Consider the following 15,995-nt stretch of genomic DNA (forward strand, 5'->3'; position numbering starts at 1 on the left):
AGAAAAACCTTTTAAACCATCAAGCTAAGAAATGGTGATTACCTAAATGGGTGAGAGGGGCAAAGGCAAAAGAAGGCAAGTCAACCACACTTCTTCCATGGCCACACCCAGGATCTGACGCAATCCAAACCCATTCCCCCTCTGAGATCTTGAAATCAGACATCTCATGCCTTTACAACCTCCCGACCTTCCGGAGCTTACTCCCCTTCCCCCTGGTTCTGCTTCAGTTTCAACAGGCCCTCCAATCCCTAGGCAACTGGTACTTTTCTCCGCTTCAGAATCCCCACCCGTGTTTCTTTCCCTTCTCTATTTAGACTAGACCCCACGGTAGAGGACAGCAATGGCCCTCCAGCCCAGAGGCGCACAGCTCCCTCGCCCCGTCTAATCCAGGATCCTTCCAACCAGCCAGCCTCTTGGTGCCCACATGCCTATTCCTAAAGAAAAATCTCACAACTACACATAGTGATTTGCTATAAATTCAAGGCTTCCGACCTCAACTGGACTCTGGATGCTACTTGGCAATTGTTTCCTTGCCAGTTTTTTCTCTCATTCTTCACAATGAATACATTCTTCATTTTTCCTAAAATCCCTACCCATTCACCACTCCTTCCCCCACAAATACTTGGATAATCTGGGATCTTATTTCACAGAGTGAAATAAAAAGCATCTGCTTTATTTTAGGCTGTTTTGGTTTTCAGATGCAGACGCCAAACTAGAGTGGCCCAAGGGAAGAAGGCAAGACGGCATCTCACAGAAATCCCAGAATAGAACTCAGCATATGACAAGGCCTCAGCGACGGGAGGAACTCGGGGGCTCATGGGTTGTCACTCAGTGCCCTCCACTGCTGTTTGTGGGTCTGTTTCTGCAGACCCGCTTCTCCTCCCTCCACTAGCTGGCAGCCTTATCCCCAATTCCTCACACCTTTTCTTTACTTAGAAACCGATGAATGCTATTTTGCTATAATTTTAGCCCCACTCTATATCACAGGATTTCTCTGGACATACAGGCTGCTGCCTGCCTGATTTTCCATATATCCTCCAAAAATTAAGATTCTGATTGGCTCAGTCCACTGCTACAGTTGGGCAGAACTCTTTCCTGGGGGAGAGTTTTAATACACTATAGAAATAGCCACAGGGACTTCCCTGGTGGCACAGTGGTCCCCAATGCAGGGGACACAGGTTCGAGCCCTGGTCCGGAAGATCCCACATGCCGCGGAGCAACTAAGTCTGTGCGCCACAACTACTGAGCATGTGCTCTAGAGCCCGTGAGCCACAACTACTGAGCCCACGTGCTGCAACTACGGAAGCCCATGCGCCTAGAGCCCGTGCTCCGCAACAAGAGAAGCCACCGCAATGAGAAGCCTGCGCACAACGAAGAGTAGCCCCCACTTGCCGCGACTAGAGAAAGCCCGCATGCAGCAACAAAGACCCAACGCAGCCAAAAATAAATAAATAAATTTAAAAACAAAAAAAGAAAAAAGAAATAGCCACAAATCCATTCTATGAATGTTGAAGGCTACATACCATGTACAATAAATGAAACCTGAGACCAAACTGAAGGAGAACAATGAAATGGGATACAATTCTCTCTGAATGTGAGAAAGCAAAGATGGTATGAGAGTTATGAAGAGTATCAGAATGTCACCAAAACCCTTAACTTGAAGAAAGGGAATTACAGAAGGTGAGCCCCAGAAAAAGCAGGAAGCACCCAGAATCAGAGCCATTTCCACTCCTCAGAATGGTAGAGAAGGTGAAGTTAAAGGGGAGGCTCATTTTGATTTTCCCAGGCACCTGGCCAGCCTCAGCAGGTCAGAGGAGTAACAGGGAAGGAATGGTTTGATCTGAGGGGAGTCCCTACCACGTACGTTTCTGAAACGAAAGGGCTCAACTGATCCATTCAGAGACCAGCAGCCTCTGCTCACCCAACCCCGTAAAAGCCACACCAAGCACCGATCACAGCCTTCTTCTCGATCCCCCCAGCGCAGCTGAGTAGATCTGAATAAAGATTAAAATCAACTGGTATCCAACTTTCCTCTCTCATTCTAAGGGAGGAGCTGAATGATGCTTAAACACAGAGCTCTGAAGTATCCATTACTGACCAAATGGCAGGCTTCAGTAGAACCCCACCTTCCCCATTAAACAGGCTTGGCAAGGGCCCTTCTCGTGAATACCAAGCTGGGAAAGGTGGGGGGAGGGTGTTGAAACATAGTATGCAAAACGCAGAAAAAAAAAATAATTTGGACAACTACCTTAGGAATCAAAAGAAAATTATAAGCACAAACTGCTTCATATTCTCAGTGCACTCAAAGAGAATGTGGCTTCTAAGAAGCACAAGATCAAAGAAGAGATAAGAAAATCAAATGAGATTAATGTGGATCTAGTAGAACGAAAAAGAAACTGAGGAGACCACCTTACGAAACCAAAGCCATATAAGCATCGAGTCAAATCACATTGCAGAATACAAGTCAGTGCCATTGAAGATGAACTTGATGAACTTGAAAAGTGCTTAGAAAACAATGAAAATGGACAAAACAAATTTATAAATAAAATCCTAATTAAATGTTAGCCAATGAATCCAGTAGTACAATAAAGAAAATACCAAGTCTAAGTGATGTTAACTCCAGGAATGCATGAATGATTTGGAATTAAGAAATCTATAAATGTAAATGCAGAATGTAATTCATTATATCAGTAGGACACACACACACACACACACACACACACACAAATCCTGTGAAAGACATACTTTTTTAAAAGCCTGCTTCAAACTCTTAATGGAAAAACTCCAGAATCATTCCCATTAGATTCAGGAATACAAACAAAAATGATGTTCACTGCTGTTATTGTTGGATAACAATATTCTAGAGGTACAAGCCAATACAATTAGACAAAAAAATTTTAAGAGGTATAAATAGAAGAAACAAATGTATCATATAGTGTGCACAGATATATCTGGGTACTTGTTTGTAAGCACAAACACATCAATTTAAAAACTGTTAAAATATTAGAATTCAGTAAAGTTGGCTATCAGAAATCATCCACCAAAACAAGAGCTTTCTTACTCATAAATAATAACCACTTAAAACATATTATAAGAGGAAACACTCACAATAGTAACTAAAAGTACGTTTAACTTTGGCAAGGACTGGCAAGACCTAAAAGAAGGCTTCCCTGGTGGCACAGTGGTTGAGAGTCTGCCTGCCGATGCAGGGGATACAGGTTCATGCCCCGGTCCGGGAAAATCCCACATGCCACGGAGCGGCTGGGCCCGTGAGCCATGGCCGCTGAGCCTGCACGTCCGGAGCCTGTGCTCCGCGATGGGAGAGGCCACAGCAGTGAGAGGCCTGTGTACCACAAAAAAAAAAAAAAAAAAAAAAAAAAAGAATCTGCCTGCCAATGCAGGGGACATGGGTTTGAGCCCTGGTCTGGGAAGATCCCACATGCCGCGGAGCAACTAAGCCCGTGTGCCACAACTAGTGAGCCCGCACGCCTAGAGCCCACGAGCCACAACTACTGAAGCCCGCGTGCCTAGAGCCCATGCTCTGCAACGAGAAGCCACCGCAATGAGAAGCCCGTGCACCGCAACGAAGAGTAGGCCCCGCTCGCCGCAACCAGAGAAAGCCCGCGCGCAGCAACAAAGACCCACCACAGCCAGAAAATTAATTAATTAATTATTTTTAAAAAGATCTAAATGAATTACAAAATTCTATTAAGGGACATAAAACCAATAACTCGAACAAATGGGGAGGTTTAGCTTATTCTGGGATAGGATGACAACACTAAAAATCTCAACTCTCCTCAAGCTAGTTTATAAATGTAATATAATTTCAACAATGATCTCAAAATAATTTTTTAACCTGAAAAAAATTATTCTGAAGTCCATTTGGTAGGATAAACATGTAAAAATAACCAGATTTTGAAAAAGCATAATAAGTGGGGGACTAGCCCTATTACAACATCATCAAAAAAACTACTATAATTAAAAGTGTCTCCTCTTCCATGGACAGCCAAACCACTGGAATAAAGATGACAGATAGATTCTGAATTCAAAGAAAATTCAAAGGGGCATTCTAAGTCAGTTACAGAAAACAGATTATACAATAGCTGATTTTGGAAAAACTGGCTAAATATTTTAGGGGAGGTAAAAAAAGCTGGCTTCCTTGCAACAAAATCCTTCACAACAAAATAAAATTCCAGAATCACCATACATAAATTTAAAAGCAAGAAAGGAAAATAAAAACCCATCAAAAGAGCTAAATATACTGTTTTAATCATAAAGTGAATATGAGGCTAAATGCAGAAGCTATAAAGCAAAAGACTCATAATTTAATGAGACTACATGCAAACTAAAAACCACTGGGGGCTCTCCCAGCAGATTCAGGCAAGATAACACAACAGTGACAGAGTTTGTTTTTTTGGCCGCACCGCACAGTTTGCAGGAATCTCAGTTCCCAGACCAGGGACTGAACCCGGGCCACGGCAGTGAAAGCCCAGAATCCTAACCACTAGGCCACCAGGGAACTCCCCAACATAGTTTTTTAATTTCCTCATATCCCACCTACTTCCCCTTCCCCACCACTAACACCGCACACATACAACCCAGAACAACTAGTATAGAAAAACCATGGTAAACATCTACCACAAAACTAGGTGTGAAAGTACCCTCACAAACCCCAGAAGGTACAAACGAGCAGGAGTAAACTACTAACAAGCAACAAGACCAATATGGTATTGGAATCTGTACAAGGAGGGTAGAGGGAAGCAACAGGGCATCTGATACCCCTAAGACACACACCCACCCTGACATCCTCACCCTTGGCCTCATAATCAACAGGGAAGCTCAGAGGACCGACTGGGTAACGGCCCCTGAAACCTGAATCGTTTTTTCACTTTCAAAAATGATCAGCCAACGCCCCACACTGAGGAGAAACTACTGGGAACAAAATCGAAACTGAGCAAGAGAACAACAGAGATCAAGAAAAAAGAAGGTCCAGATAAAGGTGGCTGAGAGTGGCAGAACCAGATCTCAGAAAGCAAGCTGCCGTACTTCTTCACACTCAAAAACAGAGGAAGGGGTTCTAGAGAATAAACGCAGTTAGAAAAGCTACCCTGACCTGCATCTCCCTTCTAAAACAGGAAAAGTAATTTCATGTAAACATGGGCAACAGAAGACAATCCAGGTCAAATCCCATACAAAGTTATCATAAGAAAAAGAGCATGAGGAGAAAATATAATCCCTAGAGACAACAAAAGCACACCAGAAAGACATACCTAGGGAACCAATGAAAAATATAATACCTCAAAATGAGTTAGGGGCTTCCCTGGTGGCGCAGTGGTTGGGAGTCCACCTGCCAATGCAGGGGACACGGGTTTGTGCCCCAGTCCGGGAAGATCCCACATGCTGCGGAGCGGCTAGGCCCGTGAGCCATGGCCGCTGAGCCTGCGCGTCCAGAGCCTGTGCTCCGCAACAGGAGAGGCCACAACAGTGAGAGGCCCACGTACCACAAAAAAAAATGAGTTAAAATACATCAGGAAAATGACACAAAATATGAATGATATCAATAGAAATCAGAAAAATTTAGAAATTGATTATTAAAACTCAGGAAAAAATTAATTTCAGAAAAAACTAAACTAGGAAGATCATTCACAGTAAATAAACAGGATGTCTTGAGAGGAAGAGAAGAGAAAACAGGTAAAACATTTAAAGATCAATAATAAAGAAAAGAAGCCAAGCAAAAGTGACCCAAAACAACATACGTAATAGCAATCCCCAAAGAAGAAAGCCTAAACAAGGGAACAGAACAATTATTAAAACTTTCATTTTCCTGAAATTGAGAATAAAAAAAGACTTGATGCTACATATTGAAAGAACACACCAGGTGCTTGGGAATACGGATCCAGAACAACCAACACCAAAACGTACTGCAGTAACATCACTGGCGAAAAATCGGAGGAAAAAAATCCCGTGGGCTCCAGGCAAAAAAGAATAAGGCATTCATGAGGGAAAGAAAATCATGTTATCAGCAGACATTGACAGTGACGTTTTAAACCAAAAAGAACATACTTAAGATACTAAAAAAAAAAAAAGTGACCCAACCATTTTATCCAAACAGACTTTCATACAAAAGGCTACAGATAAACTGTTATCAGCATACGAAAACTCAGGGTATACTAGTCTCACAAGCCCTTCCAGAAGAATCTACTAACAAATGAGCAAGACAAGCAGAATGACTGGATAGATGACGTAAGGGCTGGTGGTGAGCATTAAGCGTGTATTTACTTGAATAGTTAAGACTAAAGCAAGAGTTAAAAGGGAGAGATTATAATATAATGATGATGTTCTTACAAAGCAGATGCAGCGCAACTACAAAAAGCAGAGGCACGGAACTGTACACTTGAGTATGGCTGAAATGGTAAATTTTATGTTACGTATATTTTACCACAATAAAAAAGGAAGAAATAAAGTACCCTGTAAGTTTACACCAATACTTCTGATTCAAATTTAGAACAACAAGGGTTTTCTATCTTCTGTCTTAAAGCTATAGCTCTACTTTTCCGTATCAAGAATCCCACTTCTCATCAAGGAAAATGATGATGATAAAAGAATGTTAATTTCCACAAGTTCAGGATACTTAAAGAAAATTAATCAGTCACCTTTGGAGAATGCTTTGGAAACAAGTCTATTTTGAAAACTGGTAAATAAAATGTAGCAATTCTCCTACCTTTCCTCTATGAACTGTACTAAACGGTATTGTAGGTAAGGTGAAGTTTCTCTTCATAGAAATACTTTAGCTAATAAACAAAGGAGAAATGATAACAGTTAAAATATCACCACATGCAACCTCAATAAATCACAGGATCTAATAACTGAACAGCAAGACTGCTATCACAAACCATCACAAAAAGAGAGACACCATGTGCTTCCCGATGAAAGAACACACCACCACCGATGAAACAGGTGCCTACACAAACCAACTCGAATCTGACGGAGCCTCAGATCTAACGCCCAATTCTCAGGAAGTAGAGGTCAATAAAACACATTAAACTACACTATGTGGATACAATCAGCAAAATCCAAACAACAGGACAAGGGATCCAATTTTATCAACAAATATTCCTCAAGGAAAACAATAAAGAGAGATGAGGGAAAGAACTTATAGATTGAGAGAAACTAAAACAGACATATAAAACGAAAAATGAAACAGAACAAAATCATTAAAGATGAATACTGGGTTGGGATAGAGACTTAGGGAGGTTGTAATTAGGAGGAAGCCTTGAACGGCTTCTGGACAGCTGGCAAGGTTCTATCTCCTGGCCTGGGTGACGGCTGCAAGCGTGTTCGCCTTAAGATAATCCACTAGCCTATACATTTGTTTATGAGATTTTCCATTTGTATTTTAATCATAAAAATTACATGAAACCTTTATATACACATATAATTATATGTATTTTTCATGATTTTTATATTTGTTATATTTAATCATACCTCCCCAAATTTTTATGAAATATATCCCCAAACCTGAATACCATGCTGATCTCTTTAGTATGATAATTAAGGTCTCCACAGATTCCATGCTTAAGCACTACTGCATCTTACACTTTTCTGAATTGTTAAAAAAAAAAAAAAAAAGGAAAAAAGGAAAAAAATTACTTACCATATATACCAACTCCAAAGACTGAGAAAAACAATTGCATCACTGTCAGACACAGGGTTAATATCCACAATATATGTATGGAAAGTCCTGGTGAATCAATACATAAAAAGATCAATACCCTAAATTAGAAAATGGATAAAGAACATAATCAGGTAACTCACAGAAAAAAAATACAAATTACCAATAAAGATAGTAAATGATAATCAACCCTTCAATAAATAAAACAATTTGACCATACTCCTCACTATTACCTTGGCAAAGACCAGGATTGATGACACCCTCTACGGTATTAGCTAAGGTGTGAGGAAACCAGCATTCACGTTATTTGAAGTGGAACTTAACATGAATCTTAGAAAATTCGGCTTTATCTTTTACATTTTCAAGGCATAGTCTTTGAGCAAACTTACTTCTATTAATTCCTCCTATGGAAATCAAATATAAAAATATGTACAAAAATATACATTACAATATGTTTGTAATAATGAACATGAGAAGAACCCAAATGTCCATTAATGGGAGACATTATACAATGAAGCCAAAAATGATTAAAGAGAATGATGTGTGCTTATTCTGAAAGTTCTCTACAATGTAAGGGCAAAAAGTAAATTGCACACCAGTATATAATGATGCTAGTGGGAATCACAGTTATACCACTGCTCTATCAGGAGTAATTGCCTACATAATTCTAATACTGGGCTGAGGAAGTGTGGATATCAATCTAACTTTACCATCCATGCCTCTTTGAAGAGTAAGTAGCCTGCAAGGTGACAAGCCTTAACATCACTTCCTTACTTGGTGCTATTAAAGAACATACGACATCCATGCAGAACTTACAAGAGTCAGGGCTATCATTCTGGGACCCAGTGGACTGCAATGAATTAGAAATTACCTCAGGTTGTCAGTCATCTTGATCTGGATGAAAGTGAAATGGAACAATGTTATCTGACAATATAAATATCTCCATTTAAGATGGAGAGGCCATTGAGTTGGAATTAAACTTCATAAATACCTCACATAGACTTGTGACTAGTGGTTTCCATGTTCCTGGGGCAAGAGTAGCCATGCATGGCAGTCATGGACTCCTGTCATCATCAGGCTGGATGTCATCACTCATTGGTCCTATATTGCCACTGAACCACACACCAGCCCCTCTCACTTTCCTTCAGGTGGTGGCCAAATTCAAGGCTTTGTCATACTTTAAAAAAGTATTGTACCCATCTGTTTGCAAACGAGGGGAAGAACTGAGTAATGTAATGCATCAGAGGCCACAAGGCAATCTTGCTTCAGCAGGCCAGGGATTTCTTGGCCAAGTGACATCTGATGATGCTTGTTTCTCCTGAGAATATATAGAACTAGTCAACTTTTTCACCCCCAAAAGATAATTTATGTAAGTTATACCAAGATATCAGAATAAAGCAGGGATATCCTTTTATCACTGTATTTTGCACCACCATGAGAATTTTTTGCATGCCCGCTATCATGGTTTTTGTCTCTGTTAAGGAAAAGAAGCCCCCTCCTAGTCCCCAAATAAGAAAGGAAAAATTATGGTTGAATGCCATTACTGTTTTCAATCACTTCAGGATTAAAAGCTCAAACACTTACCAGATAATGTGAGGCTGGGCAACCCCTCCAATCCAAGCCTGTTCTTCATTAAATGAAGATAGTAATTGCAGTCTGGGGAGGTCAAAACAAGATATAAAATACTTTACTAGGCACAGAGCATGCATTCAGTAAGTTTCCTTCCTTTCTCCCTTCTGTTACAGCATTGTTCCAGACCAGGTTATTCTAAGGAACACTCAGCAATTAAACATATGAAGAAATCGATTTATTATTGCACAGTAAATTTTATTATATCAAAACTCACTGCCTGATTCTTGGATCTGAAGGCTTTTAACAAAAGTGGCATAAGCCTGTGGACATACTGCTCCTTCCACACAGAATAATGTCCCTGGAGTCACACCACTCCTGCTTGCAGAGAACTGTAAAACAGTGGCCTTCTACAGGAAGAAGGAGTTCTAGGTAACACCCTCCCCTCTGGATGGGACCACTTGTCCTCTCCTCTGGAGACACAACCGTGTACTGAAGTTGAGGTCACACGCAGGTAGAGCTGACGGGCACTCTGCTCTGAAACAAACGCTGACAGAAGTTTGGGTGAGGCCCTTTCCCCCTTGCTTGAGAATACAGATGAGCTTATAAAGCCGAGAATACCTTAGAAACAACCGTTACCTCATTTCTAAAATCTCTGCTGGAGGAAAACAGTAAATCTTCACCTAAAAGGAAATTTCAGGACATGGTATAAGTTTCAAGTATCCATTTTGTGGGAAGAAACTACAAATTAATACTTTCTATACTTAATTACCACCAGTAGTTATCATTTTTGGAGGTAAAGGAGGTTATTTTAATGGAGAGAAAAATCTGTCTTTTTTCAGGAGTTAAAACAGGAATTGGCAAACCAACGCCCATGGCCAGCTGCCTATTTTTGTAAATGAAGTTTTACTGGAATACAGCCTCACCCATTTATTTGTATTGTCCACGGCAACTTTCATTCAGCAGAGTTGAGTAGCTGCAACACCGTATATGGCTCACAAAGCCTAAAATATTTTCTTAAAATATTTTCTATCTGGCCCAATAAGAAAAAGTTTGCCAACCCCTGCGTAGAAATATTGCCATACTAAACTAAGGCTAAGTAAAACTTCATCAGAAAGAAAACTAAAACCACAATAATTAGAATACAAAAATACAAATGACATGCTTGCTCTGATTCAGGCACTTTCAAGATCATAGTTTATTTATTACTTCAGATAAAAAGATAGTATACATATTAGGGAATCCCTTAAAATTCAACTCTAGAGTTATACACCATCTAGTACTTTTGAATTGAATGTTAACCAAAAAAGTCTCTAAACACCTGAAAGCCCCACTACTAACATGAACTATGGTAATAAAAAATTTGACATTTAATTTGTTCAATATATAGTATTTACATTATGAAACCAATGGTAATACGATAAACAATGATAAAGAAATAGTAAAAATAAACTCTAAAAAGCAAAGGTTTATATTCTTACAATGTGCTAATTATCATAATTGTATATAAAAATTAAAACACAGCAGAGCTTTCTGCTACAGAACTCTTAATCATCTGAGTTGTAGTCGTTACTTGCTAACGATTTACATGCAACATCTGCTAGTGCTGACATTTGATTTTTTTCCCCCAAGAAAGTGTGAGTAGATATTTATTTAAGAGCAGACATTAATTTACTTGTGGACAGAAAAAGATAAAACTGTACTCAAGATTAGTACTGGTCACAAGCCTCTTCTCTACAGAAACGATAAAAATAATAAGACTGAAAAAAATTCCAGAAAGGAGATGCACAGGCAAAGAGTACCATGAATGGCACAGCTCAAAAAAATCTTGGGACCAATTAGACACACGTTTTCTCTCTCCTTCAATGACGAGAGGTCTATTTTGCCATCAAATTACAATGCCTGTAGCAAGTAAGGGGCACCAGGTGTACAACTAATTAAACCCTGCAAAATACTAAGATGGGCAGTGGTGGCCAGAAGAAGGAACAACTTCTATATAATTCAAACTATATACAGCATAACTGGAATGCAGCTCATCCCAAACTGGCTGTGTGAAACAATTGGACCTTTATGATTTAATAGTTAAAATTATGACAAGTGTAATAATACAATAGATTTACATGGAAAGCAAGATCCAAGGGGCACTTTATATTATTTACTGTGTATTTCAATTTAAAAATAATTTTGCTAAGTATACATCTCAACTGAGGTCTATGTATAAAATGTCCTAATAGATACAGATATTTACCTTTGGTGAGTTAAAGGCCTTTTTGTGACTTCTGTCTGAATTGCAGGCAGAATGCGAGATGTACGTGCACATGTGGGAGAAACTCAACCTGAGGTAATCCAAAAGATGTGCGTGTGAGGAACCTGGAGGTACTCTGACAGTCAAAGCACACCAGAACCCAAACGGGCAACAGTGAGGATGGCAACGAGCAATGGAATGCCAGTATGGCGGTGAAACTTTTTCCACAACAGAAAGAGGAAGGCCTCTCGTACCAGCAGAATCCTGCATACATACACAAAAGAAAAAGCCACCCACCATTTCATAAAACAAAAGCCAATTATAGTGTGGGAAGTACAAACTGCAGAAAACCAGGAGTCCCTGGAAGAAAAACGACTGGTTCCCGCGAGAGAAAGGAGGACGCTCGGTTCTGCGCAGGGTCACTTGGTGAAGGCGGCCACCACTGCCCACAGCACCTCGTTGGTGCTGGCCTTCAGACACTCCACCTCAGGGTCTAAGTCCAGGAGCTGCCGCACCCGCTTGGTGGCTAAATCGTACTGCTCGTCCACGAGGGGCGCGAACGCGTTCTCCAGGACATCCGAGGCGTGGGCCAGGTAGATGAGGGCCAGCAGGCGCTTGTCCATGCGGTGAGGGTCGTTCACCCATTTGTCGAGAACGGCTTCCTGCACCTTCTTGATGAGGCGCTGCTTAATGTTGTTGTTGGTGAGGGGATGTGTCGTCATGTCAAAAAGAAGGAAGTTCTGTTTCTCGGTTGTCAATACGCCCTTTTCTACCAGGTTTTTAGCTAATCGTTCCCTCACGTTTCTTAACTGATAATGCAATTTTAACGGATTCCACGTCTCACCTAAAAGAAAGATTCCCGAAGTTAGAAATGATAGGTATTATCTGCTAATCTTATTAAATTTTGTACTGTTAAAATGAACAGTAACATTTGACTTTTTTTCCTCCAGAGAAACAGAAGAAAATCCAACTATGTTTTCTTGCCAACTAAACCATGAACCCCTTGATGGTCAGGCCTTTGGTTTCTAAGCACCTGGCACATGATTTTCAGGCACAACGGTTACTCAAGCTGAAAGCAGTCTCCAAACCAGTTCCCCTAATGCGGAATAAGCCAAATACCAATATTAAATTATGTTTGGCTTCTCTCTAGCTACTGTCAAAAAGCAGCCACTAGCAAAATATAAGATCTCTTTTCTGTTAAACACCCATCTGCAACAAAAAGAGAAAAGAATTAAAAAGTTTCCTGATTAATAAGTTATTCCTGAACTGCTACCTATACCTGACCTATAAAGCTGGGAAAGCCTGTTTAGGCAATGCTATTCTTTGCTGACAAATAATATAAACCTAATTATAGAAGGACAAAACATTTTCATCATTTTAATCTTGTCATCTATGTGTATTTCCCTTTGAGACAGAAATACTTAAAATAAAACCAAGGGACTTCCCTGGTGGTCCAGTGGTTTAAGACTTCACCTTCCAATGCAGGAGGTATGGGTTGGATCCCTGGTCGGGGAGCTAAGATCCCACATGCCTCGCAGCCAAACAACAACAACAAAAAAAACCACACAATAAAAACCCAGAAGCAATACTGTAACAAATTCAATAAAGACTTTAAAAATGGTCACATCAAAAAATCTTAAAAAAAAAAAAAAAACCCAAATATTTTTCACTAAAAGTTTTTTTCTTTATAGAAGACTAGAAGGAAATACATCAAAATATTAATCTTGATTATTTGGGGGATTATATTATATGTGACAAATTTTCTTTTTTGTACTTTTTGTATTTTCCAAATAATCTCCAATGAACATGTAACTATTTGGGTAATTTGAAAAAAATACTATAGTAACTTTCTAAATTGGGTCATGTTAGAGATCAACCACCGGCACTTTTATTATATGCAAAAGCTGAAATTTTATAATATTGAGGAAAAACAAATTGTACTGTCTACTACAGCAGCCATTGACTATATAGGGCTATTAAATTTAAATTAATAAAAAAAAAACTCAGGGAATTCCCTGGCAGTCCAGTGGTTAGGACTCCATGCTTCCACTGCAGGGGGCCCAGGTTCGATCCCTGGTCAGGGAGCTAAGATCCTACAAGCCCTGCGGCACAGCCAAATAAATAAATAAGCAGGAAAAACAACTCAGTTCCTCAGTTGCCCTAACCACGTTCCAAGTGCTCAATAGCCAAGTGGGGCTAGAGGTTACTGAGCGGACAGCACAGAAATAAAGCATTTCCATTGTTGCAGAAAGCTCTAGTGGGAAGTGCTGACTTAAAATACATTAGTATTCAAAATTATTTTGCCATATGACTTAACACTGAAGAATATGGGGCTATGATTGAGTAGTCAGTCTTGGACTTGCCTTCTGGAGTTAAACAATTAGAAATCTGCATAAAATGTATGAAACAACTGTTCAGATGCTAGTCAAAAGGCAGCCCAGAGCTGTGACCTTTGAGAGAAACCTCACTGAGCCCTACTACTGCCCAAGCTTACTACCCAAAGGCACATGCCAGGCAGCAGAGCAGAACAGAAGACCTCAAGTAGAGCACAGGACTCACACTGTGTAAAAAGGCAGAGATCAGAGCTGGGGGAGGCTAAGGCAGCTGGAATATGCAAGGCAGAGTACTGGAGAAGAGGGGACTATGCAGAATAAGAGCTCTAGAAATCTGCGTGGTGTTCGCTTGAGTCTGGCCAAAAACAAAGCCACATGTGTTATGGTGTCAAACTCCACAAAACATGGTTTAAAAAAAAAAAAAATCAAGGAAGTTGTAACGTGAACAATTCCAAGAGTTCACAGAGGGCTAGGGAAAATTTGAATTGCAATTAGCCTGAGTGGAAAGGTCTCACTGAACACCCAGGACATTCAGAAAGGATTCCAGAAGGATCACATCTTAGTAATAGGGCTAAACTAGCCCTTGAGTAAAGGCTACTCCAGACCTGACCTAACAAAGCTTACAAACAAAACTGATCCACAAGTAACTTAAGTACCTAGCAAAACAAATTCCAACAGTCTTTAAAGACAAACAAAATTCAGCACACAACAACGTAGACTCACGATGTCCAGCATCCAATAAAAATTACTAGACTTGTGAAGAAGCAGGAGAATGTGACCCAAAACTAAGGGGAAAAAAAAATCAACAAAAACAGTCAAACAGGGACTTCCCTGGTGTCTTCCCAGTGGTTAAGACCCTGCAATTCCACTGCAGGGGGCGCAGGTTTCGATCCCTGGGTAGGGAACTAGGATCCCGCATGCCACACAACCAAAAAAAAAAAGAGTCAACCAGGGCTCCCCTGGTGGTGCAGTGGCTGAGAGTCCACCTGCCGATGCAGGGGACATGGGTTCGTGTCCCGGTCCGGGAAGATCCCACATGCCGCAGAGCGGCTGGGCCCATGAGCCATGGCCGCTGAGCCTGCACGTCTGGAGCCTGTGCTCCACAACGGGAGAGGCCACAACAGCGAGAGGCCCACGTACCGCAAAAAAATAAAAAAAGTCAACCAAATCTGACATGACCCAGAAATGACAGAGACAATGGCATTAGCAGACAAGGAGTTTAAAATGGCTATTTTAAATATCTAAATAATTTAAAGGAAAGCACGAGCACAATGAAGAAAAAATGAGAGCTTTTCTTTTTTAAAGGCTAAATGATCTGGATCTGCCATTTTACATTTTGTTATTCACGCTGTAAAACTAGGGACTTGAAAACAAACTGACAATTAAATAATGAAGAAATGGTACCATGAATCATTATTAAAGTCATCTTCTACATTTAAAGGAAACATAACCGCGACTTCCCTGACAGTCCAGTGGTTAAGACTCCATGCTTCCACTGCAGGGGGCACGGCTTCAATCCCTGGTCAGGGAACTAAGATCCCACATGCCACGAGGCACAACCAAAAAAAAAAAAAAAAGATTAAAAGCAAAAAATAAAGAAAACAAGATAAACTTTTCAAATAAAAAACCCTGGCAAATCAGCTTTCACAAAAAGAAAAACAATCATTGCATTCAATTTCCTTGTTAACTTCAAAAAGTAAAAGAGCTGAAATATATTTGGGGCCCTATTAGATTTTAAAACTTAACAGTATAAAAGAAAAATATAACTCAATAATAAATGAAATTCTACTTTCAATTTCTGGTGTTAAATTAGCCCACACCTACATTTAATGTTAAGAAATCATTAACAAAAACAAAAAACAAAAAAAAAAAGAGAAATCATTAACAGTTACTTGATGAAGCACTACAGCATAATAGGTTATGAGAGCAAGCTCTGGAGCCAGACTGTTTGGATTTCAATTCCAATTTGGTCATTTCCTAGCAGTGCAACCCTGGGCAAGGCTTCTTACCTATTCCTCTGTCTTTTCATCTGTAAAGCGATGAAAACAACTCTTTCCAGCTCACAAGGGTTATTACGAGGATTAAGTTAAGTTAAAGACATATCAAGTTCTTAGAATAGAGCCTGGTACATGGTAAGCTCGCAATAAACGTTAGCTATTATTATTTAACCATGTGC

At 40.0% G+C, this 15,995-nt stretch overlaps 1 protein-coding gene across 5 annotated transcripts in view; it reads right to left on the reverse strand.

The window, feature by feature from the left end:
• Positions 1-8,410: 8,410 nt before the first annotated feature.
• Positions 8,411-15,995, reverse strand: part of GOLPH3 (golgi phosphoprotein 3) — a 55,096-nt gene continuing 47,511 nt past the window's right edge. For 2 of the 5 annotated variants that reach the window (XM_082649890.1, XM_082649889.1), the window contains one exon: positions 10,425-12,330. In XM_082649890.1, coding sequence (XP_082506016.1) covers positions 11,906-12,330 — 425 coding nt within the window. In that variant the 3' untranslated portion in view covers positions 10,425-11,905. Of the gene's footprint in view, positions 8,567-8,663; positions 8,873-9,256; positions 9,329-9,862; positions 9,925-10,424; positions 12,331-15,995 lie in introns of those variants that run through there. The other 3 variants (XR_014296449.1, XR_014296450.1, XR_014296451.1) reach the window with 3 other exon arrangements.

The sequence above is a fragment of the Grampus griseus genome (genome assembly GCF_964374135.1).
Source record: "Grampus griseus genome assembly, chromosome: 3".
NCBI lineage: Eukaryota > Metazoa > Chordata > Mammalia > Artiodactyla > Delphinidae > Grampus > Grampus griseus.